This window comes from Solenopsis invicta, chromosome 9 (assembly GCF_016802725.1).
Source record: "Solenopsis invicta isolate M01_SB chromosome 9, UNIL_Sinv_3.0, whole genome shotgun sequence".
Classification (NCBI taxonomy): domain Eukaryota; kingdom Metazoa; phylum Arthropoda; class Insecta; order Hymenoptera; family Formicidae; genus Solenopsis; species Solenopsis invicta.
Genome location: NC_052672.1, coordinates 918,477 through 946,026, shown reverse-complemented (window position 1 = coordinate 946,026; position 27,550 = coordinate 918,477). Strand labels below are relative to the sequence as shown.

Below are 27,550 nucleotides of genomic sequence, written 5' to 3'. Positions count from 1 at the left end.
TAGTCGACAAGAAAAAAATAACAGAAATTGCATTACTTGTAATGCAATTTCTGTTATTTTTTTCTTGTCGACTATTATTTTTTTGTCTGTAATAATGGTAACGGTAACGTTATTACACTTTACAATAACATTAACGAATTTTATTTCTTACTTTTATCGTTATTCCAAATTAAAATACATATATAGAGACTATGTTATGGTTAATAATTAAATAATGACAGAAACCATTGAATGTCACTCTACAAAAGTTAAAAGTTAAAATTTCGTGGAAATCCAATAAACAAAAATGGATTTAAATACGTGGAAAATCCATTAAAATGAATCCATTAAAATGGATTACAAATTTTGGAATTAAAATTCATTTGAATACATTTTGGATTAAAAAATAGCAATTACGTAATTTTCTATGTTGTAGATTAAAATGGATTGGATAACCCGTAAAAACTCCTTTTAGATTGAAAGAATAACTTCATTTCAATCGTTTCATGGATTAAAATGGACTACATAGTCCACATAACTTTTTCTTTAAATTCAAAGAATAGGAATTCCGTAGTTTCAAATTCACTTCATGGATTAAAATAAATTCAATGAATTTTTAAACTTTAATTAGATTGAAATAAATTTTAAAAATCAAAAATTTGAATTCGACAATGACCACATGAATCCATTTCTATCTATTTCAATCCATTTCTGTTTCCTGGCAAAGTAATAAAGAAAGTAATCAATCATAACTTTCTGAAAAAATTACTTTTATATGGTAATATAGCCAACTTTATGTACTATGTAAAAATTGTTTATCAAAGCAAACAAAAACTGTTTAAAAAATTATTTAAAAAAAATAAAGATTTAGAAATAAAAATATGAATATATTTCTATAAATTGTTTTCATAGGAATAAATTTCTTAAATTGTTTTTCTTAATATATTATCTTAAAATTATTCAGATAAAACGATTTATAATTTCATCTTTTATCTAGGTAAATTTAAAATTAAATCATCTTTATCATATCTAGATAAGTCAATTACATTACATGTGCTTCATCTTTATTTAGATAATTTTATGTTATTTAATTGCAACACTAGATGTATCACGTACGCAAGCGCGCGCGCGCACACACACATCATAAACCTGAGATTTATAACTGTATTTCTTTGCTCAAGAAGATCTGAGCAAATAATAATAATGTAATTTATATCAAACGTGCGAGTGCTCTATAAAGGTTTTTTTTAAACAAACTGTAGTACATTTTTTGCTTGTCATATGAAAAAGAATCGCGTTTTGACTAATGTCTATACTTATAAATTTATATAAATAACATTAACAGGCACCGCAAACATTTATATATTTGTCAATACCCAAAAAAATAATCGCTTACATTAAAAATAACGATAGCGCGTAATCATTTGTGTTCATATTAAAAATAGATATATTCGAAAGATATATAATAGTATATATAAATTGGTTTGGCCTTGTTTACGAAGACAAATTGGAGATTCAATCAATGATTCATAGTATATTTCCTAAAATAATCAATACATGTATATGTATATGAGCCTTAGCGCGCGAAAATAAAAATGGGAGCATAAGTCGAATGTAAAGGAAAAGTGACAGAAGAGTGTAAATAAAATTTCTAAGAAGCGTGAAAATTAGGACAATAAAACGTAAAACAGGTATTTTTTACATTTTTACGAGGTTTTGTTTAGGCTTATATCATTTCTCCTTACTTTAAATTAGAATCAGTATATTATTCACTAAAAGACAGTGAACAGCCTGATTTCAGTGGTACTTATAACTATATATTAATTACACAGATAGCCAAGCGTGCAGAAACAGACTTCGCGCATGGCGTGCTATCAATTTTTGATGACAAAGTGGCAACAAATTGTACACAGTGTCTGGATTATTTGATACTGTCGAAAAACTGCTGTCAAAAATAAGACAAAGCCTGCTGACCATGCTATATCAGCAAATTGGCCACAGAAATCAAGCAGGATATGCAACTCATACTCGTTTTCTGCTGTTAGTCCGCCGTCACATTGTCCACATGCACAAATCATCGCAGATCCTGCTCAATTTTTGCTGCCAATCTGCTAACATAACATGTTAGCAAGCTTTGTTGTCAAATCCTGAGCTTTTGGCCGAAGAAGAGGAAAATCTTCATAAGCCTACATCCAGGACTGACGACACAATACCCAACCGACCAGTGTTGATCACCAGCTTGTACTGAGCGGTGCGAGCTTTCATCGTCTGACTAGGAGGGAAACATCTTGGAGCCCGTACGTTAATATGTGGAGAATTTGATGTGAGTACATCACAAGAGAAATAATAATAACTCGACATCGCCCCTAAAATCCTGAGCTTGATACAGACATATGTAGGTGACTATGGATCTGCTGCCACTATCTGATCGAGTTTGCTGCCACTCTGCGCGCAGTGTGCGCACAGTTTACTATCAGGGTAGTGATGCACTGCCTTCCAGCGATAATACACTAATCCTAATTAGTGAGATCAGTGATAATGCACTGATTTCGATTAGTGAGTATTCCCCCCCCCCCTTAAGTGGAATCGCTGAAAGACAGTAAATAATCACTGACTGATCATAGTTATAAGTATAGCACTGTATAAATCAGTAAAATTTCATTGATTCAAATTTAGAGAGTACATTCAATTCATGCTCCAATTTTGATTTTTGCTAGGGAGATTTTTGCTCAAAAATAAAAAATGTTATAGCCTTATGATACAATTTAAAAAACACTTTTGCAACGTGAAATACTAATCATTTTTTTGAATAACAATAATATAGATATTATACAGACGACACACAAATTACGCCTCGAGAATCTTTTTTTTAAAATTCTTTCAATCTTACCGTGACAATTATGAAGTTCAAAATTTAAAATTCGAATTTATTTAACAGATTAAACCAGAGCTTCGGCGTGATAATGATGATAATGATGGTGTATATGCTCATGGACGTGCTTTCGGCTGGATGTAGCTGCTACTGCGTTCTGCGAGAATTCACGTTCAAGCCAACGCACGACCTGGGCCATCGCCCGTGCCTGGTCCTGTTCTCGCGTAGCGTGCTTTAGTTGATGTTTCTTGCTCGCTCTGCCGCATTGTTGTGTTTGAACGAATTGCGCATCGTTACGCTGCAAGTTGTTATGATTGTTGGTAATTGTCTGATTAGCCGTTTGCTGATTATTGTTAGGCACGAGATTGACAATGTTCCGATGAGTATTGCCGCCGCTGGTAGTGTGCATCATATCATTATAGACCGTTGTTGGCGCGACCACGTTACGATTCAATATTTGCGAATACGTTGTACAGGTCTGGGGAGAGGAATGTGTTGCATTGTTCCTTGGTGTCGCGTGTCGCGTTTTTCTAAGATTCGCCGATCGTGATTTGACCGGTGTTTTGGGAAACGTCACGGAATGATGAGTACTTTCCCGGTTTGGCTTTTGATTGTTCACGGCCGCTTGACGAGACTCCAGAGACGTGTGACAGTCCTGATTATTGTGATTCGAAGTTTCTAGAGGAGGACTTTGAGATGGAATGCACGATTGTTCGTTTTGAGGCCGTTTCCTGTAAATAAAAAATAGATTTCATCTATTATTTTTAGAGAATAAATTCGTTTGCATAAACTTTGGTTAATAATCTACACTTCAAAATAAAGTGTAAAGGTTTTTTGAAATTGCTGATTACGAATCCGATATCAAAAATTCAAAATTCAAAATGGCGGATAGAATATGGTGAATAAAATTATCAAAATCGACAGAATTCAATTAAAACATTTAGGTGTTTCCAAAGTCTATGATTACGAATCCGATGTCAAAAATACAAAATTTGAAATGCCAGATGTAATATGAAAAGACATTGTGGCAAACATAATATTGAAAATTGCCTCGTTTGAAAATTCTGTCAGCCATATTGGATTCGCTATTTTGAATTTTATATTTTTGACATCAAATTCATAATCAACAACCTTCAAAACTCAACTTTTGAGTAACAAGTTTTATGCAAATTCGGTTGATTTAAAAAGTCCGTCCGCCATATTAGATCCACCATTTTGAATATTATATTTTTCACACTAGATTCGTACTCAGCGACCCCAAAAACCTTCAGGTAACAAGTTTCATAAAATTATATTCACTAGAAAAAAAAGGATAATATACAGCGTGACTCAAAAAATCTGCCCATACTCTCATGGGTTGATAGAGCAAGTGAAACTGAGAAGAAAAGTCCTTTACCATTTTTCAAAATTTGCAATAGTTACCAAGATAAAAATTAATAAAGTCGGCAAATGAGCATGTACTTTTCCTATCCACCGCCCGTCGGTCGCCAAACCATTGACAGCCGCGGCAGGCGGCGCGGTAAAGGGTGTAAGACAACTATTGCTGTAAGACAACTATTGCTGCTTCTCCTTTCTCACCGCACCGCCTGCCGCGGCTGCCGATGATTTGGCGACAGGCGATTCCCGCGTACGGTGGATAGGTAAAGTACGTGCTCATGCCGACTTGATTAATTTTTATCTCGGTAACTATTACGAATTTTGAAAAATGGTAAAGAACTTTTCTTCTCAGTTTCACTTGCTCTATCAACCCATGAGGGTATGGGCAGATTTTCTAACTGGTGATTACAATAGTCACCCTATATAAAATCTTAATACGCGCTAAGATAATTTTGTAAAATTAATCATAATTAATGCACCTTGTTGTGTGAAAACTGAGATTGTTTTTCTCCATGTTGGCCTGAATAATTTCCAGCAATTGCTGTCTTTGTAAGGCGCCACTGCGTTTCCTATGATTCGTCGTAAGAAGCGGCGTTAACGGCGAGAACGCAGGGGAAGTGTCACTATCATCGCTCACATCACCCTCTGAGCTGTTTGAATAGGGAGATGGTAAATGAGGTACTGGACCGACTCTTCTACGTAGCTCCTCTTGCTGCACTCGATTCGTTCGGGCATTTTCATCGTCATCTTCGCTGTGGGTCTCCACTTCTTTCCGCTCAGTCTGCAACAGAAATCAAAATGATAAATAAATTGGCTGTAAGCAATCTAAATAATGCTTTAACATACTATAGATTCCGATAATAAAATTATAACTCTAGGATGGTGTAATTATTATCTATGGTTTCAATAATTAAATAGAGATTTATGAAGAAAGAAGTATATGGTATACATATATGTGCGCGTGCCTATACATATAATCTTTTTAGAATTCCTATAAAAGTTACGGTATTCAGTTTCAGTTTCAATCAAAATTGATATGTAAACCGAATATCATTTTCAATTTCGGCCAAAATTATAAAAGATTTCGGTCGGACTCCAAAAATAAAAATTCATAGTTCGTACATTTATAGCTTTTTTTCTATAAAATCTGTTAAAAATAAATTTTTAAAAAGTGAAAATAAAATTTGCACGATTTTCTCTTTCAAATTGCATAGTTCAATAATATACTGAGTATATTATTAATAATATTGGATCATTTTACACATTTGTTTTTAAACTCCCCAAAATTGTTTTGTTTATATTTCTTCTTTTATTTTTCTCGTAGTGTGATTTAGAATGTAAAATCGCTGTAAAGTGTAAATTGGTACATCTCTCTCTCTTTCTCTCTCTCTCTCTCTCTCTCTCTCTCTCTCTCTCTGTGTGTGTGTGTGTGTGTGTGTGTATGTGTGTGTGTGTATGAAAATATACAATAACAACAGAATCTTCAATTACAATGTTAACAGATGTTTCATGAATTTTTTTTCATACTTTCTTTAATCCCTTAAAATAGAAAAAAATAGCATTGGACACGATACATCCATGTATACACCAATAAGGTGTCAAGAAAACGTATAGAGTGACAGGTTCAATTCTAGCTTTTAATTTTATAAACTTTGATGTTTAATAAAAAAAAAAAATTTATTTTATTACTTCATTTATCAATTTATTAGTTAACTTTCCTCTAGTAAAATCTTTAAAAGTAATCCAGTAAAAGCCCAATTAACAGAAACATAACACCAATGTTATAATTTTATATTGAATAATATAAATATAATATATATTAATACATGTCGCACGTATAGTTACAATGTTGAGTGTAACTATGAAAATCTTGTGAGAAGAAACGCAAGCAGCGCATTTATCTCTTCATTCTTATATAATATCTCCTTGCATTTTTGACATCCCTGACATTCCCAACTCGTATATTGAGGATATCAAAACAACTGAGTTGTGGTTGCCAACATAATTTGTACGAAGAATGTAAACCTCACCTGACAACGATATCGCGTTGTTCTTCTCCTTCTAGGAACTCTGCTTGCGCCATGCCGAGTGGTGACGGTGGCGGCCGCATGGTTGCACGGGGCAGGATGCTTCACGTGGCAACAGGACGATGGGTTGTGCTGATGACCGGGTGACGCTGTGGTCTGCTGTGCAGCATTTAAGCAGGTATTGCGCGGTGCCTGGCTGCTGCTGCTGCTAGCTCGCTGATCCGGTGACACCGTCAGTTTCACCTTAATCGTCTTGCTGCCACACGGCGGTACTTGTATTGAAGCGCCTAGTGTATCGTAAATGGTGGTTACTAGACCGGCTATGTCGTCCTTGGTGATCTTTCCATGTCCGTCGAAATCATACAGAGTAAAAGAAAATTCCTGCCGCCTCCTATCACCTTCCGCGACTGATACGTCGCACTCAAATTCCTGCAACAAACACAGAATTGTTCAAATTAGAAAAAAAGGTCTTGAATGCGTGATTCCAATAATTATGAATAACAATATTTGTAGCATATTGAAAGAAATCTTAACAAACAAATAATTCATCTGCTTCAAAAAATATGACATACTATATTTTACATTTCTTCTGAATTTATACAACAAAACCAATATTTTTTAGGAATTCTCATTAATTCATAATAATTATGGATTTTCGTTTAACAGAGTATTTTTTATTTAAAACAATGTTTTGTTTATATTTTTTAAATAACAAAAGAATATGCTTTAAACAAAAAAACATATTTTAAACAATAAATATAATAATATTTGATAGCTTTGATCTATGTAAATATTTAAACTTTTTCAGCGTTAAATCGGAAGATACGAAGTATTCTTGTGTTAACTGCAAACGCGATCACTTCTTAAACAGTATCTGTCTTATGTCTCAAAGATTTAATTAAAAATAATAAACGCTGTTATGGTGTACTTTTATGGAGAGATGCCATTTTAAACGCACCCCTGCAGTCTAACCTACAATACAGATCTGTTTGTTCGCGCTAGTTCATGCTCATGTCCACCTGTGATACTTCGTGATCATTTTATTCTTGTTCATTAAATATTAAATAAGTATAGAATAATATACGGGGGCACTCGAGTGATTTTCGAACGCAGTTCTTATAATCAAAATCAACATTTATTTGACTTAAAACATCGCGGCATTATATTATAGACATTACGATTGTGATTGTCATAACAAAAGTCAGCAGTTATTTATCTTCGCGGCATCACATTGTAGGCATTAGACACGTCTGCGATCACATAATCAAATTCAACACTTATTTGTCTTAAAACTTTGCGGCATTGCATTGTAAGTATTCTAACAATTTATTTTAACAAAATATTATATAATTTTGTACAAAATTCTGTATTTAAACAAAAAGAGAACAATTTTTTGAATTTATTTTTGGTAACGGGCTAACCCCCCCCCTCCCATATTACCACTTTTTCTCTTCCACCAATTATGCAGTGTGTTAAATTTTTATAAATCACGTCCTAAATAATAAATATTTCATTACTTTGAGTCTAGAATCTGTTAAACAACACTTTGCCGAATATAATCGTTCAAATTTCAATATAAAATATTGATTATTGACCAAGTTATTCAATAAAATGAAAATGGGTGTCATCTTCAGGTTATCCTCTTTTTTTCTAATTATAATTATAATACAATTATTTATAATTATTTATAATTATGTATGGTTTTTATATATAATTATACATAGTTGTATATATTTGAATATATATATAGATATATTTGGTATACAATTATTATACATATATAACTATACATGAAAAATTTTTTACTGAGACTAAAAAATAACATAAATCAAAATTTTCAAAATTAATTTTTTGTTAGAAATAAATTTTAATAGTGGTATACTCCATTCATCTAATGTATAAAATAATATTTTTACATATTTTTAATTACTTTTAGTAGGAGAATGTGGGAACAAAACAGTGTAGTTAAGGTCTGATAATGAATAAAAGTTAGGTTTTTATAATCAATGAATCATCTTTACTTCTTAAATATTCTTTGAATATTAATTTTTTAATATAATTATCATTAAATAAAATCTTCAAAGAATTATAAACTTTGTTTAAAAAAATTAAAAAACATTTTTCCCCATCTTGCCCCACTGGTTAAGTAAGATGAGGTATTTCCTGGGCAAAATGGGATACACTTTAAAAGTATACAATTTAATACTAATATCATAAATGAAAAAAAAATGAGATAAAATTATAAGAAAACCGCAAAAAATATAAATTATGGTCTAATTCGATAATACAGTTGCTTACTTTGCTGGCTCGTGAGTAACTTTCAATGGGATCAAGGGATCACATCTAACACGTATATTGGATTGTGATTCTTATATTCGAATCGCACGATACAAGGAATTCCGTTTTACCTTGTCACTCTATCTTGCTTTACCTTCCACTGCAGTTGTAAAAACTAAACAGTTTTTTCAATTTTCTAAAAGTGAGATTTTTTATTTGTTACTTTTTAAATGACCGATTTTAATATAACCGTTGCACTAATAAGATTTTGTAAATTAAAAAAGGTAACGAGCAATACTTTAGCAGTAAGATATGTTACTAAACAATATTAGCAAACTATCATAAATTTTTACACTAAACCATTATTAAAATTCCTAATATAGTCGACGCTGTTTGCTACGAGTCGTTCTTTCGTTCCGTACTAAGATATATAAATCAAAATATTTCACCTCGAAACTAAGCTGTTTTGTTGTACCGCCAGTTGGCTGTTCATCGTTAGCGGTAGGTTCTGCAGGTATATTAGAGCCATCAGCTGTGACCTGCGGCGGCTCCACGGGGGAAATTAAAATCGGTTGCGCCTCCGTCGTCGGTGGTGATGAGACGTTGCAGGTTGTTGGGACGCCCGTGAGCAATTCTTCAGAATCGCTACCTTCCGTATTGGTCCCTACGACTGAACAGGTAACAAGATTCATTATGCAAGAATGCAAAGGACTGATAATCCTGTTAAAAATTTTCAGGTTTCCTATAGAAACCTATCAACATCTATGGAAATCCATATTCAAAAGGATATTCAAAATCCATATAGAAATTCATGTAAAAATTAATGGCGTATGAAAATTCATATAAAAATAATTTAACCAAAGTAAAAAATTTTTAATATAAAAAAACACTTATAGCTTTTAAACTAAAATAAAGAAAATAATAAAAACAACTTATGATAATATTGAATATGTTTATGTATGTGTGTGCACGCGTTACTACTACTGTATATATTACTACTACTATATATTACTACTAATGTATATATTTGAAGGTCTAGCAGTACTTTTTTAAAAATATTTAAAATTTTAATTAAATGTTTTTATTTGTGCTGTTACTTCTTTAATTTTTTGTGATTAAATCTTATAGTCTATTGAAATATACTGTAATACTTGCTTTTAAATACGAAGACCTTTGAATTGAAATGCAAAGACCACGTACATATTTAAGTTAGAATAGAAATGCCTTTTAATGAAAATACAAAGATTTATATTTACATGCCTTTTTTCGCTTGTTTTTGGATTAAAAAATTCATTTTGGAATGATATTGTAATGATTTTAGATAATATAAAACATCTTATAATTTATTTTTGAGATATTAAATTACCACAAGTTACTTATTGAATACATTTCAATGAAATAATCCTGTTTTATTGACTGTACTTAATGTAATATATGAGTAATGTAATATACTTTAATATACAGAATGACTCGAGGGGGAATTCACAACCCAAAATTTTGTACACCAATGCCGATTTTTGGCATTGCTGTAAAACACTGCCGACATTTTTGTACACTGCCGACAATGCTTATTGTTAGTCAATGCCTACAATGCCGTCAATCCTATATTAAAATTAAGGCAATGCCATGCAATTATGAACACTACCGCGTGCCCATTATCATACGCCAATGCCTGCACAAGAATTCTAAAGCTTTCCCGAAGTATTCAAAAATTTTTGTGCTCAACCCCATGATCGAAAAACCGACTCTGAAGTGAGCTCCCCAACCACTGACGACAATGCCGTCAATATTATAGGTCACTGCTTACTTTTTTCGGCAGTCCACTGCCGAAATTTTGTACACCAATGCCGGCTGTGAATTTCCCCTCGGAATGACTTTAATTTAAAAAATATTTTTAATAATTCCTTGTTAAAAATTAAGGAGAGAATCTTTCATATAAGCATATACTCTTATCCCTCTCTGAGACACATGTTTTTATATATTTTTTTACATTTTGAACTTTTTCAAATCAAATTTAAAAAAAAAAAGGAAAATTTCATGGATATTTTTCATTAATAAAAAGAATGATCTGGAATATGATTATCTAAAATATAGAAATATAGAATAGAACGTATATAGATATAAATATATATTCTAAAATACAATATATGGAAATATATTTAGAATAAAATAAAAAAGTAAGCAAAACAAAATTATAGTAAATGTTGAAAAAAATGAAACAAAAACAAAATTTTTATCTCTCTTTTGAAAGAGTGATTGTTAAATTTTTTCCGGACTAGAGATTCTAGATCTACGCATTTTTCCTTGCAAAATATGACAGAAAAAACCAAGATCGAATTTGTCCGGTTTTTTTTTGTCTTAAGGGGGCGATTATTATTTCTCAGGATTGTTTTATTATATGTATATCGATATGCAAATGTGCGATTGGGCGCGGCACGAGTCGGGAACGCAGTCAGGAAACCGTTCTCCGGTCGTTCGCTTTTCCATCGTGCATGATCGCAATTTCTGCACTCGATTGAAAAAAACAGAAAAAAAGGTGGCATTTAATACGCGGCATCCGCAACCAGTGACGCGTGTTTGGTGCAGATATTTTTACGGTATTTTTACGCTTCCCTGCGCTAGCAGTCGCGCGACGCGGTATTCCGTCAATGAAGAAATCTTTCAACCACTGTTATAATCAGGAAAGTGGCTTAAATTTTCGTCAGAATAATTAAAATCTTGATGTTGCGAGTTTATGTATCTTTCACTATTGCAGACGGCAAAATCTCGATTTTCATAACTTTAGAAAACAGATTTTGACGCTTGTTAAAAACGGAAAAATCCTCGCATTTGCTTTAGTTATAAGCATTTTACTTATGTGCATAAAAGTTGAAGTCGATATATATTCCTTGAAAAATTATTTCTTGCAATATATGCAAAATATCTTTCTAATATGTAATAAAGTATATGTAAAAATTATATATGTAAAAAAATATTCTGTATATTTTTTAAATATTCTTGAAAAATTCAAAGTATGTATTTTTACTAACATTTGAATATTTTACATTTAAATGTTAGTAAAAAATCCGCTTTTATATTCAGTAAATGTTTCGGGATATACTAGAAATTTCTTTGAATATTATGAATATTTCAAGAATATTTAACATTATAGATTCTGAGTAGAACGTCTGACTTATAATTTCAAAACAACGTTTTATGCTTTAAGTCTTTGTCTTTAATACGCATAAGTCCCGGTCTACAATAGATGTAGTAAATCTTAAGCCATAAGAAATTGATCAACTATGGTCGATTATTCTCCTCATATTCAATTATGATTGGTCAATTTCTTACGGCTTAAGGCTTACTACGCCTATTGTAGATCGGGACTAATTGTCTTGTATCTTAAAGTCTTAAATCACAAACAAAATCACATTTTATTTTAAAACTTGAAAAACAAGACAGTGTGTTACTAAACGTAAAGACCGGTATTCATAGTCGAATCTTTTACGGTTATTATCTTCATTTTAAGTACTTTAGACATTTCGTGCAAAAACAACGCAAAATATCGGCAAAATGTTTAATAGGATCATAAAATGTCATCATTCAATTAGAAAACCGTATTAGCATCTCAAGACATTACTTAAGATGATCTTAAAATAAGACAGACTTAAGTAAAACATTGTCTTAAGGGTGTGCTAAACCAAAGGCCGACGTCGATAGTACAGATTTTTTTCCATCGAGAGTTGGCACGTAGTTGCGCACGGGGCGAAATAAAGGGAAGAATATCTAAGGCCAAGCAAACAAACTAACGCTTTTTATCAAGCACTTATAAATACATCATCTGTCCTTGTTCTTCGATTTTAGCGTCTAATGCAAGATCTGCCACCTATTGTTTGATACAATTTCCGTTTAATTTCTTCTCTATGTTTCTTGGCAAAATGTAAGCTAAATGTATATGCGTAAAGCTACACGACCAAGTACCTTTTTTGTTTGGCATTCAATCGTAATTTCAAGTGGTTTGTTCATTAATTATCTGAACAATATAAATGTCTCATTTTATACGTATGAGCTATACAAACAACTTCTGCACTAAGGTAAAATTAATCCTCAGGACTACCTGACAACTACTAACATAAGTTGTACGCATAAACTTTTAACTTTTTCTTTGATTTTTTTTTGTAAACTATATTATTATTATACGTTTTTCTTTTTTACGCGTATTTCAATTCTGTAAATGGATTTTATAATTCTGTAAAGTCAATATGAAGATAATGTTGTTAATATCGGTAGGTACCACTTAAGGGGACTAGCTATATATTCTCTCAAGGAGATGAACAACTTTTTAACAGTCGTAGCTATACATTTTAATGCTAAAATAACGTTTTTATGTGGTTTTACACACCATTTCTAATTCTGTCAAACTGTATCACTATTTTCGGTTTCCAACATGGTTCTTAAATTAAACTAGTACTGTTATATCATAAAACTAAGGCTCCTGAATAGTCGCCGCAGCCATATTGAAATCGTGATATTATAAGCAATCACACGTAAAAATTTCTTGTGTGCCATTTGTAAACAAAAATAATTTAGTTAAAATAATGAGAATCGCTTTAAAACACTTTAAAAATGGGCCTTAACTATTCTTTTTCATTCTAATAGTCAATATTTACTATTTAGTCGTAAAAAGCACATGAAGTGAAGCCTATTCAGGTAGAAAAATACACGGACAGCTGTTGAAAGGAGCAAAAAATATGCTTTTAGGTATAAAATTCAAAGATAACTTGGGGCCCATTTTTACAAATTTGTCAAGTCCCATTTTCACAATGAAACATATAATAACGAAATGACATGCAAGACAAAATTTCATTGTCAGCATGTTACGTTTCAAGCCTATTCTATTGTCATCATCGAAACGGAGTTTTCGGCCGACTCAAGAGCCTTAAACTGAAAATCAATTTAATATTACCAATGTCCACAAACATCTCTGCAATTTTTCCATATCCCGAATTTTATATAATTTTTTATAAAAAAATATTATCACAGCCTCGAGTTTGAACCTGAATATTCCTATATTTCGTCCGGGTGTCTTGCAATTAGCCAGTTCGACTATCGAGGCATTTTCACGCAAGAAACATTTATTTCAACACTAAGATCTAACTATGACCGTTGAAAAGCCTGCCAATTATTTGTGTTTAATAATTTTATTAGTACACTTCTGATGTATTACAAATTTCATTATATCTTTAAGGCATTTGTTATTACAATTCTTTTAATGTTATCTGAATCAATCAAGTTATCATGTAATACTGGAGCAACAACTTCTTCGTCACTACCTACATCGAATAGATTATCTTGTAAAATACAAATATTGTGTAACACATAGCAGACCAAAGCTTCAAAATTTTTTTAACATCAATTAACGGTAAACAACCTAACTCCGAAATCTTTAAAATGACCTAGCTTGCTCAATTGCTATTCTAGTAATAGGCTATTCTACTGATAGGCAATAATTAAAGTTTTTTTATCTATGTATCAAATCCCCATGGTATTATTAAGTACAGATGAACACCATTTGCAACATCGCCAATTAGATGGAAATTTTCAGGAAAATATACCTCGTGTATTGCAAGAAACTCTACTAGCGATAAATTACAAAAAAAAGCGTTGTGTACAGATCCCACATGGCCGGCAAAACAATGCGAGAAATGCCCACGTGAATCTCATACAGGTAATGGAGTGAAATCCTTTTCTATTTATGTACGAAGCGGGATCTACTTTTAGAGTCCGAATTTTAATGTGGGTTCCGTCGATAAGACCAATGATATTCGAATACCTACATGCTCTTCGAAATTGTTCAATTATACTTTTGTAGCAATGTCACGATTCTTTAGCCATTGAATAAATCGTGGAACAGTAATGCATATGTAACACATCGCAGTGTTCTAAATGCAATTCCTTTTCCAATTCTAAATTTGGTGAAAATGAATCTGAATTAAATATGAACATGTAATTTTATTTTGAAATTATTAATACATAATTGTATATTATTTTTTAGGACTTGTTGCCATTAACTTATTTATATACATAGAAGAAAAGGTGGTATTATAGTTGTGTGAGTATTATGGTCGCTCGTATTATCTTTGTTATATTATGTTAACATTAATTAATAACAAAGTATTGTTAATAATTAAGTATTGTATAAAATTTAAATGAATGGCTACAGTGGATCACCTTTTTACATAAGAATTAGGAATAGCTATAAACCATATGGCAAAAGAGTTAACCATAAAGAGTTGTTTCACTATAGAAGGATTATTTCCATCTGTAGTATCGATGGCCCTTAATCTTACACCGACCATTCGTAGCACCTCTTCAAATGTTTCAGGAAGCATTCTATAAACTCATTAAACATACATGTATATTTCTTTATTTTTAAAATAAACACAATTTCATAGGAAATATTTCCATAACTAAATAATAAATAAAAATATATAAGTATATTATATACACTAACTAAAAATCTTAAAATACATGTCGGGACTCAGAAACAACACACTCATAATCGGATATTTTATTTGAACAAACGTTTCTCCGCGCGTTTCACTTACCATAAATATTGTATATAAAATTTCTAATTCGGAATTTAAAAGTCGTCTTCATTATAATTTTCAAGATATTTATCGGATTCTTCACTGCTACTACTACTACTACTACTACTGCTGTCGCTACTATTATAATTTATTATGATTAATGAAATATTTATATTGCGTTGACGTCGGTGGTAGCCATCGTTATTTCTTAGTAAAAATTAGCAAAGACTTCTACCAAAGGTTAAATTAAAAAGACAATATAAAGTTGTCTCTTGCATAGGGATTTTTGTTAATTTTTGCAGAATATTTAGACGCGTTATTGCAGACGCGTTACAAGACAAATGTGTAGCTTATAGACATAAACCGAAAACTAAGAAACGAGTAAGTATGATGTAAGACCACGTGGTGTCCGCTATGATAACATCTTGATATTATCCACTGCTGACGACCGTAATTTATTTTTGCGGCAGCACGATTGATTGTACAGACGTCGTCATTCGCTATGCTCATCATTTTTGCATTATTTTATCCGTTGAATTTTTGTTTTCTCCCAACCTTTGTCACTCTTTGATTGCTCAGCTTTTTCTCAGGTATATTCGTGTATCATCTGAATAAAATTTGTTTAATACTTTAACCAGTAGACAATGGAAATAGAAAGAAGCATATCTTCATCAAGTATACATTTTAATTATTGTTAAAAAGGAAATTGCGTTTAAAAAGTAATTACATTTCGAAACTTTTTTTGTTCTAAAAACTTTTTTTTTCTTTTTTTTGGGGGGAATATATGCAATAAGAAAATGATCAATCAGTAATTCACTAAACAAGTTTTATTCGGACTACCTTGACTTATGTAGATTTCAATCCTCGAGTATAAATTGAAAACAAAATTTACAGAAAAAAACCCCGCATAATCCTTATGGAAATTAGATTTCGGTGGATTTGACTAAAAATTTGATTTTATAAATTTTATTAGCCTGATAAAAAGTCTCCATGGTCACAACCTCCATGACCCATTGACCATTTGATCTTCTCTTCGAGGCGCTCAATAATGTTTAATGTCACAATATCTAATTTTCGACGAGTAAGATACATGCCTATGTCATTATTCACATGTTTTTAATTATTTCTGTGTATAATTTTAGTAACCCTGCCCAGGAAAGTCTTGTCTAATAGGTTGTTCAAAACCGACACTAAAACTGTAGGTCCCATATATTTATGGATATATGAAAAAGAGTTTGCCTACACGCTAACAAGCATATGGCACGCAAAGCAAATTTGAAAAATAAGAAAATATTCAAGGTGTAATAAACAGAAAATAAATAAAAAAAAAAAATAGCAACTGAAAATACTTATTCATTCCGATAACAGAAAAGATTCAACTTAAAATAAAATAAAGTTAAAGAAACGCTTAAAATATTAACAATTACATATAATTAAAGAGCTTTTAATTAAACAAAAATATACTAAATTGTTACGCTTTAAAACAGTTTAATTAAAAACATGGTTTTAAATTAAAAGCAAACAATCGATTAATAAATTCAATTATCAATGTACGTTAGCAAAATACATTGAAACATGTATTTAACCCTTAAACACACAAATGGGTCAGAGAGACCCCATATAAAGTTTTAAATGCTTGCTGTGTGAAGACCAAAAGAGATAGGAAGTTCAGACCAAAGAGTAAAAAAAAAGTTTAAAATCTTCTTTTGATTGACATGGTTGATCAACTTTATTGCTGAAGAATTCGAACGGCATGGCAACAAAGTTTTGTTGGAATTTGTGGGACTACTATTATGTGTGAATGAAATTTTTTTGTGACTAATCTTATATTAAAAAAAACCGGACAAAACACATTTTAACAGGTTTGTTCGCATATGTTACTCGCATATACTCTGTCTACAGTTAGAATACTATGTAAAGCTGTGGAAAGGGGGACTTCTGCGCAGGGTCCAAAATATATTATGAAACACATTAATTTTCAATTTTAGACACCTTGAGTTAATAAAAAATATTTCATATTCGTCTCGTTACATAATTATACTTTTTAATAGAAATAATTTTTTTTTAAGTATGACTTTTTAGCCTTAAAACGCCGTATTGTAAAGTTCTTAAAAATTTTTTGTTGCAAAGATATGATTTTTTAAAGGTAAAAAGGATTTTTGAACAATTTTTAATTTTTGCTTAATGGTTTTTCCTTTATAACTTCACAATAAATCATTTTTCGTCAATGTCGATTATGCAGTCACATTTCTGAGATTCTGAACTTTCATATGAAAAAAAAAAAAGATTGTTGAAAAATATTGATTGGAATCAAAGTTATAGCTTCTCAAAGTTGTAAAAGTCTCCCAGACTTGAAAATGTGTTTACGTATTTTACGAGATAGGTGTGTTTAAGAGCTAACATAAAAACAAAGTGCATTAGTAATATTACTGGACGAAAAACGATAAGGGAGATAGATATTCGTAGAAGAATAGAATAGAATATGGCACTCGTCCATAGTGGACCGCGTGATTAAGCAGTTCACTAAAACTCAACAGTCGCTGTACTGAAAAATAAGTAATTTCGGAAAATATGATAGAAGCGGTCTGAAACATTAAAAATACTGAAAGTTGCGCAGTCTATTTAATTCTATAGTTTAGAATATTTTTTAGAAAGAGAAAGAGAGTAAGAGAAAAAGAGAGGACGGGAGAGGGAGAGAGAAACTATTCGCTTTTCTATATGCTTTGTGCACATGCTTATCTATCCACTATTGTTAATTGTATACCTTTGAATATCACTAAGTATACATCAAATCAATTAAAATGTGGATTATTGCTCTTGTACATACAGTAAGTTGTATCATTAATATTATTAATTATAATGAATAAATAAAGTTGGAATGCATCTTACTCGTTGAAAATAAGATATTGTGACAAACACTTTTGAGAAGTAGAACGTCGTAGAGGTCAAACGATTAATTATTGGGGGTAGTAACTATGAAGGCTTTTCATCAAGATGACAAACTGTACAACATATTAAATTTTTAGCCAATTCTATCAAAATCCAATTTCCATAAGGATTGTGCGGTGTTCTTTATCATTTTGACAAGGCAAATAAATTGGCAAATAAATTGAAATAAGAAGCGGTATTTTAATGGTATAAAATTTAAACGTTATTTCAAGTATTTATATTTTCTACAAATCCATTACATATAGAATTCTTTAAGACAGATTTATCTAGTTTACAAAACATCTTCGTTATAATCATTCTTGCTCTTCGTAATTAAATTGCATTATTATATTGAATTTAAGAAACACTTCGTAAACGTGATATACTGTTCAATTACTGCAAATATATGTATAACAAGAAATAAGTTTATTAATTTAAATGTTTTAAAAGTTTCATTAAAATTTATTATTTTTAAAAGTGTAATGTTAATTTTAAATGCGTTTTTAATGTAATAACTGACTATAGAAAAATGAAGAAAGTATATCATTCAATGTTGAATTCTTTATAGAATTCTCTTTTTCTGCTAACAATTTGAAAATGACAATTTTTGAGTTACATTATCGTTCGTATGTATAGGAATATTTGCGATTGTTTCGCGTTTTATGAAAAATTTTAAAAAAAGGCTAATAAATTTTTAAAAAAATTATGCAAATCTAGAACATTGTAACAAAAATGTTTTCCTTTTTTCTTTAATTTAAAAACATTTTATAAAAATGAGTTTTTACATAATTAATTGTATTGCCAACATTATTAAAAGAAAGAAAAAAGATATAAAATAGATGAAAGATATCATGTTATTTTGTATAATTCGCGTTGAATTCTAAGAGCAACCTTTAAAATTATTTTGTTTCAGCAATTCAGATATTATAGGATATTATAGGTTGCTGATCATTAATGTTTATTGTATTTTTACACAATAAACATTAATAAACAAAAGTTGAATTTCAGTTTTGAAAATAGTAAAGATTTTTACAAGTGTATATTTCTTTACGCAATTTTGAGAAGTATGTCATGTATTAATTTTTTAACTTTAGTCCAGCTTGAAGGCTTTGAATATGACTTTCAAATAATGTAATTAAGTTTAATATGTGACATAATGTGTGACATAATATGCATTCGGCATATAAAATTACATTATATACGGAAAAGAGTCGTGAGTGTTATTGATAATATAACCGCTCTTGCGACATTTCATCCTTACAGTGAATGTTGCATAATGCTTATTAACAGCAAAAAAATTATTTCAAGAAGTTATTTTTTAAACCAAAGAAATTATAAAAACAAAATTTTTCTTAAATAGAATATATTTTATAAAATGTTTATAAAACTTTATTTTATTAGTGTATAAGCACTTATTAGTGTATAAGATCAGTGATTTTTTATAATTAAAAATGTTTTTCATGACATTAGTTGTTAATATATGCTATCTTTTTCCTATCTCACAAATCTTTTTTTCCCCTTCAGTAGATTGTGAATTGCTCGTTGTAACTAATTTCAATTTATTTAATTTAATTTATTATTTAATGTAGACATACATACATATATGTATATGTATATACACGTAACGGACAATTCAATGCCAAATCTATTATTCTATGGATTCGACTATTTTTTTATTCAATTAATTTTTTAACAAAAATAATTCCATTAAATTAATAATAAAAGTGAATCATAATTACATAATAAATATGTTCTAATGATTTAAAAAATTGTCAAGGACTAATGAGATTCCTCACATGGTACGACCATCAAAAACAGATATATTTTTCTTTTTTCTCATTTTCTGCCATCAATATAAATGTCAAAGAATAAGAGCACAATATCGAATCCTGATTGGTAACAAATATCAAGTTTTGGCATTTGAAGATGGAGTAGTCAGAGGACTGTAATTTTAACGATGTTAATCTTTGTATGCAAACATCCAAAAACGTTTCTAGATTATAGATGTACAGTTTACATCTTTTTAATCAGTAACTGCAGTAATGCATAAAACATATGCGTTTCGGTTTGATACAATTTTATGTCTTATAATTTCACTGAAGATGAAATATTTATCGAAATCATATTTATCGAAACGTTTGATTTTATAAGAATTTATTAAAAGGTTTACTAATACGACTTAGCTTTGCTCATTAGTTCTCGTCAATTTTGTATTAATTTTATTATGTACAAAATTTTAAAAAACATTTGTTGCGTAGATCTCTTATAAATTTGCTAAACAAATAAAAAATGAGGTTTTTAACTATAATTAATATTTGAAGAAAATTAAAACAAAAATAAATTAAATTACACAATTTTTGAAATCTCTAAAAAATCAAACAAAAAATTTATTATGAATTTTATTGAGTTGGATCCATCAATTCAAACCCTGCGTAAAATATTACGGTTTACATTTACATTGTATACACGTAATGTAGATTATTTTTATATAAGCGTAACTGCCCAATTTTGGAAAAAAAATATAAATAAAATAATCTTGGAATGCTATAAACCTGTAAAATAATTTTATATTATTGTCAGTGACATACGTACTATTGTTTAAACTAGAACATGTGAAAAAAAATCGTGTAAATTTTATTCTTACTTTTGAAGAATTCATTTTTAGCAGATTTTGTATAAAAAAATCATGAATATATAAATGATTTTTACTTCTTTAATTTTATTTAAGTAGATCATGTTTTTATCAGTGGTATGTTTTTATTAATAAAATGCAATGTTTAATTTCCAAGAAATAAAAAAGATGTCATTTTAGAAGAATCATATCTGTATTTACTATTTTGTTCTAGTAAAATTTTATTAAAATTAGAAAACAAATTAGAAATGTTAAGCATTTAGTTTGTTTTTTTATAAAAAAGTAATATAAACAAATTTCAATTTTATGATTTTTTAATAAACTTTTTTTCAATAATGTATTTCAAATGTAAGAAATAACTTATATAATATTAGTTTTACAATAACTTTTTAACATTTAAGTCATTTGTCGAGTTTTAGTAGCAGCAAGACCAAATGAGCAAAATAAAAAAGGATTTATTGAAGTATTTAATACTCATTTTGTATTAATTTGTGTTACAAGACATAATTTTATTACGTGCCATTTAGAAGAAACTGGTTCTGCATAGTATAAAGCTGGTGAGACCACAAAAAAGAAAAAAAGAACAATAAAAATAGATATAATTAGTGCTGATTTGGTGCTAATTTATACTGCATAAAATAAACTTTAAATTTAATTCATATCTTTACAAAAATTCACACTTTTGTATTTAGTTAACTGTATAAATACATAAATTGTTATAGAAAAATGCGATCAAATTTTATAGAATAATTATTTAAAAATAAGTAATTTTTATATGCATTTAAAAAAAGGATATGTTCAAAATTTTTTGTAATCTTATATTTAAGTAAGGGACATATTATGTTCCGTTAATGTTATTATAAAACATATAAAAACTTCATCTAATTTGTATTCGAACATGGTTCATCAAACTTTATATATTGATAATAAGGAATTATCCAAAGAATTATCCTTCTTATCATCGTAAATCAAGTTTGCACTCGGTCAAAAAATTTAATGCTATTTATGTGCTAATTTATTGCTCTAATCTAAATTTTGCTGCTCAAATTATTTAACAAGAAATCACGTAAAAAATAGGGAGTCCGTTTGCCATCAAGCTGGACTCTCCATACCAGAAATAATATATAAATATCATTCTCAAATATTCTCTATTGAAATATATGAAAATTGTTACGAAACAGGTAACAAACTTTAGTGCGCAGTGCACGTTCTCTCAGGCTGAACCAATTATTTTCAACGTGTTGCAGTTAGTAACAAGTTCGAATTTTGATATACAATATCCAAGGGTTGTTTGGTTCCATAATCATGCAAGCAACAAATTTTTTAACGATCCCATTTTGGTATATTTTGATAATATGTAGATATTATCTAAATCATTTTAGAACCGAATACATGCAAACAAGAAATTCTTCCGATTTAGGTGTCGGACACGACGTGTAGTTCTGAGTACATAGTGATATTTTCTTAATGGCAAGCTAATCCCTTCTTATTTTTCATGTGATTTTTCGCTAAGCGGTTTGAGTAAAATTCAGACTACTAGTGCAAAAAATTAGCACAAAAATAGCACTAAATTTTGATTAAGTGCGAACTTGATTTAAAATGGTAAAAAATTTAACTTAATAAGTTGAATTATCATGTGAAACTGATCAAAAAGTCTTCGTATTTTGAGTTGTAGTTGGCACGTCTGTATTCAAAGCAAGCCACAAGAAGGAAAATGCGATTGTTTTTAATTCATTTAATTACGCTGCACAAATTGAGAGCGTCTGTAAACTATTGTGAGTTAACAAAATAAAATTGCAAAGGAGTTTTCAAAGTAGCAAATTAGGCCAATTTTGTTATATGAATTTAAAAAGGGCGTAAATGCGTCTCATCGAAATTTGTTGTGTGAGGTTTTCGGACAAGATGTAATTACCGTCAAGTCATTTTGATTTAAAAAATTTCTTTATATTTATTTATTTATTTATATAAATGTATGGTGGAATATGCGCGGAATTGTCTGCTATAAGCTCCTACCAAGAAATCAAACAGCTAATACAGACGTTTATTGTCAGCAGTTGGAAAGAGTTCAAACAAAATTCATAAAGCTTCGGTCTCAACTTGTCAACCATAAAGGTATCGTCTCCCACTCAACATTCGCCTCCATGAGAGCGCACCCATGAGAAAAATCGGAGAACTTAATTGAGAACTTTTCGAATATCTACCATATTCTCCTGATCTCGCGCTATTCGACTAGCATCTTATCAGATTCCTAAAAAATTTTTTTAATGGGAAAAAATTCGATTTAGAGTACAAAATATAAAGAGAGTTAAAACTTTTTTTTTATAATAAGTTCAACACTAGTGTCTTCAATTTTCAAGCTTGTACATCGATGGTAGGTCATTAGACAAGGCGAAGACTATATTGATGATTAAAATAAAAGCGTTTTTCAAATAATACTTTTTTCCTTTTTACATAAAATAGAAAAAAATTTTTTGACGAATTTGATATATCAAAAAGAGAAAATTGAAAGTTATTCGATTCTGCTGGAAAAAACGAGAACTTTACATCATCAAGAGTTACAGATGATTTTGAGAAGGAGAGTATTACAAATTCTTAAACTTTATATTTGGATAGTACTAATTATTGTACATCAAATAAAGTAGTGTTGTTCAAGACGTTTTGCTAAAGAAAGAATATGTTATTCTTAAAGCTAATTGAAAGAAAAAGATGTGAATTGTTATAAAGATAATTATATTATTTTAAAATATTCATTTATTTTATGTGTTACAAATTAGTACAAAATTAGTTCTATATTTTATTTTCTTTTTCTTTTTTATTATCCTATTTTTGGCCCTGCTAGCAGAGATAGGTGTCACCTAACTGCCCACGTCGCTAATTGGCTAATTTAATATAAAATATTTTGATTGTTTGATCAAATTTTTTGTGATTTTGATTGACACAAAAAAAAATTGTGCTATGGGGGTAGCTATGGACAATTGCACGTGGTCAAATGGGACGCTCCCGACAGAAATCATATACGCCATAATATAAACAAAGGAGCTGCGCGCAATAAATGAAATAGGGAATAGAGAATAAGGAAGGAACATGTTTTCCTTCTTCAATTAACTAATTAAACAGTTCCTTATTCTGTTCCCTATTCCATTCATTGTGCGCAATGCGTAAAACAATTCGATTGTTTCAAGCGCTGCGCACAATACTTTTTAAACTTGTTTAACTCTTAAACACATAAGTGAGTCTGAGAGACCTCATATAAAGTTTTGAACGCTTGCTATGTGAAGACGGAATGAGATAGGAGGTTCGGACCAAGACGTAAAAAAAAGTTTGAAATCTCCTCTTTCGATTGATATGGTTGATCAACTTTTTTGGTCAACTAGAATTCGAACGGCACGGCAGCAAAGTTTTGTTAACGTTAATGCGACCCATATAGTGTGTAAGTGAAACTTTTTTTGTGAGTATTTTACATAAAAAAGCTGGACAAAATACGTTCGAACAAGTCGGTTTGCGGATGTTACTCGCATATACTCTGTCTAAAGTTGGAATACTATAAAATGCTGTAGAAAAGGGAATTTTTTTGAAATATATCATGAAACACATCAATTTTCAATTTTAGACACGATTTAATCAAAAATATCTCATATTCGCCTTGTTACATAAGTACATTTTTTAATAGAAATGACAATGATATAATTTTTTTTTTTAAAGTATGAACCTTTAGCTTTAAAACGCCGTAAAGTATTGTAAAGTTCTTTAAAGTTTTTTGTTGCAAAGATATGATTTTTTTTTAAAGTGAATTTCTAAATGCTCAAAAATACCTCATATTCTCTATGTTACATAATTATACTTTTTAAAAGAAATGACTTTGCCAAATTTTATTTTGAAAGTGTGACTCTTTAGCTTTAAAACGCCGTATTTGAAAGTCCTTAAACGTTTTTTGTTGCAAAGATATAATTTTTTGAAGGAAAAGTGGATTTTTAACCAATTTCTCATTTTTGCTTAATGGTTTTGCTTTTATAACTTTACATTAAATTATTTTTTGGCAATACCGATTGTACAGTCACACTCGTGAAATTTTGAACTTTTGTTTAAAAAAAAAATCGTAGAAAAATATTGATTGTAATCAAAGTTATAGTTTCTCAAAGTTGAAAAAGTCTTCCAGACCCAAAAATATGTTTCCGTATTTTACAGAATCGGTGTGTTTAAGGGTTAAATACTTTTTTAAACAAATGACGGTCACTATCAGTGATATTATGTCACTATCAGTGATGTCAATGTACTATATCTTTAAAATTTAACCTGGGCATGTATTATGAAACTCGGAATTGGATATTTGGAATTAATTCCGACTGGCATTATTCAATTAGGGGTTGTCTAATCGTTAGACGGGGTAATTCAATAATTGGAAATATCTTTTTATGGGTACATATTAAAAATTTACTTTAAATATTGTAAACAGTCCTAATGTAACGATGTTGCTAACAAAGTTTTGTTGGCAACGGCGTCATATTAAAATCGTAGTAGTGAAAAATGCGTTTTGCGACAGTCGAATTAATTTCTGATAGTCAGCATTTCTTCAAAATATAAATAAGATAATAAGATTTTTTTTTGAAAACTTTGAATGTATAGTGTCCAGTTGAATGTATTTGAAACATTTCATGTTTATTTTTTGCTGTGTGATGTCTATTTTTGTCGATCATACGCAATAATGCGTACAGTTGATGTTGGCGCTATTCGTTATACCGAGCACCGGGGCGATTCGTTAATACTGATTGCAGCACCTATGAGTAACCCTAACCTTACGTTGGCTGCGTTACGAACGTCTGCGCTACGCAGAGTTAAATATTGAGGTAAACTGAAGTTCTTCATTGATTTAGTTCAAATATTGATAATATTGTGTATTTTAGTATATAGAACATGAATATGAATATAAAATCGTCGCTCTTAAGCAGGTAAGAAGTTATAAAGCATTAAAGATTGACACTTGTGAAGTTAGAAAATCTGTCACACCAATAGCATAAAAAAACATGCAAACATGTATGTTTGCATTTGTTTTTTTTATACCTATATCCTTTTTTAAATAAAAGAAAGTCTTAACAACAGCTTTTTTACAGTTTTTGAACTTAAAACACAAATTTCGGGATATTCTCGGACTAGTTACGAATTACCCCAGGCTTGGGGCTATTCATAATTCTTGGCATTGGTCGACATTTTTATATGTACTTCAAAGCAAGTACATTTCTATGTTCTATCTATTCCAGCATTGTGAAGGGGAAGGTTCAACCTTTCAAACCGCCACCCCCTCCTTTTTTTTAAATGAATATAGGACTCAGGAGACACAAAAAAAAAGTCGAACGAATAGCCCCGGTCTCCCCTATTCTTTAAATATTTTTTTTGTGTGTTTTCTAGGAAAAACGGAATAATTTTGATCAAAATTCGTTCTAAATAATTTCATAATATGTATCCTGATGAAATTTTTTTGACGATAGATTCGAACGCAACGTTCCAAAATGTGTGAAAAAATTATTTCTTTTTCTTGCACTAAAATTATTTACAAATTTATAAATTAGTATAATTTAAAAAAAAATACTGCACAAGATTTGCAAAGAGATCATTATGTTAATGAACTACATTATTTGTTACAATCAGGAAAGGATTAAATTTAGTTAAACAATAAGAATATATTTATTCAATATAATTTCCTTCTCATAGAAAGAAACGTGTAAATAATTTTTGGATATCTGAAATAAAGTCTATAAGAGAGTGCAAGATGTATAAGATCTTACATCTTTCATGTTTACTGTAATTAGCTCGTTAAAATAAAAAAAAAAAAAATGAGAACTATTAGCAAATACCAGCGGAAACTTAAATTAACATTATTCGATTTTGTTTCCTCTTTCATGATCAATTTCATTACGCCTAATAAGTGTCTCAATATAGTATAGCGTGTGTCCCGAAAAGAAGGAATGATCATTACCAGAAAAGGGTCTGTAGCCAGCGAGGAACCTTGCTCGCCACCACTTTACCAATCCGGTAGCCATGGGACCTTCATGCGTGCATGCGTTCGTGCGTGCGTGTTGCGTGCGTGCGTGTATGTGGTTGATCGCTGTGATCTCTCTACACTTTAACTCCCCGTTCTCGAATCAGCGGCACACTTTGTTCTTCCTCCGACACGTTGCTCTGAATACATATACGAGATATCCGTGCGCTCTCCCTTCGGTATTTCCGGTTATGCGCAGCTCCCCGCAAGATCCTCTCTGCACCCTGTGCTCGATTGTCAGCCGGTAATAATCCGCAAATCATACGAGGTCCACGTAAATGTCGTAAATCATAAGCGTGCACTCGAATCGCCCTTACGTACGGACCATCAAAATTACGAGCGAATACACAAGATCGTCGCCGTCGCAGACGCACACTGTACACACGTGCTCGTCTTAGAGCGTGTAGTACATCCAACGAATAGATGTATACGCGTGAGAGAAGATGAACAAACAACCTTCACAGCACTCGCTCGAAAACGTCGCGCGACACTGCCGGAAGAATCGTGTGTTTTTGCCGCTCGCGTATTGAGGCAAAGCGAAGCGCGGACACGAGGTACGGAAAACCTCCTCCTCCTCCTCCGCCCCTCCTCCACCTCCTCCGCCACCTCCTCTTTCTCCACGCAGGTATAAACCCGCCCGTCTCGCGGCTTGGACACGACTACGGCCGCTCGTCCTCGCCTAAAAACACGTTCCCCGTAATTCCCCTACCTACCCGCGCGCCATACCACCACTACCACCATCACTGTCGGTACGGCACCATCGTTGCAGCAGCCATCATCATACCAGCCAGGCAGCCAGCTTGGCAGCCTGTATTCATCGGTTCGTCGTTGTCCAGTGCCGAACCGAGGACACGC

General features: G+C 30.9%; 1 protein-coding gene across 1 annotated transcript; it reads right to left on the bottom strand.

Moving 5' to 3' along the window:
* Positions 1-998: 998 nt before the first annotated feature.
* LOC105196844 (protein naked cuticle homolog 2) lies at positions 999-27,255 on the bottom strand. Its single transcript, XM_011162978.3, has 5 exons — positions 26,633-27,255; positions 8,982-9,202; positions 6,259-6,684; positions 4,708-5,009; positions 999-3,582 (listed from the first exon to the last, which is right to left on the bottom strand). The coding sequence occupies exons 1-5, from the start codon at positions 26,694-26,696 to the stop codon at positions 2,919-2,921; spliced, it is 1,677 nt and encodes a 558-aa protein (XP_011161280.1). The 5' UTR covers positions 26,697-27,255; the 3' UTR covers positions 999-2,918.
* Positions 27,256-27,550: the final 295 nt, after the last annotated feature.

Bases quoted from the DNA above. Each gene is read 5' to 3' on its own strand.
- LOC105196844 (XM_011162978.3), bottom strand. From the start codon at position 26,696: ATGGCTACCGGATTGGTAAAGTGGTGGCGAGCAAGGTTCCTCGCTGGC. The intron at 9,203-26,632 runs GTAATGATCATT...TTACCTGTTCAG, and splicing joins TGGCTACAGACCCTTTTCTG to TCGTAGGGACCAATACGGAA. The intron at 6,685-8,981 runs GTGAAATATTTT...TGTTTGTTGCAG, and splicing joins CAAAACAGCTTAGTTTCGAG to GAATTTGAGTGCGACGTATC.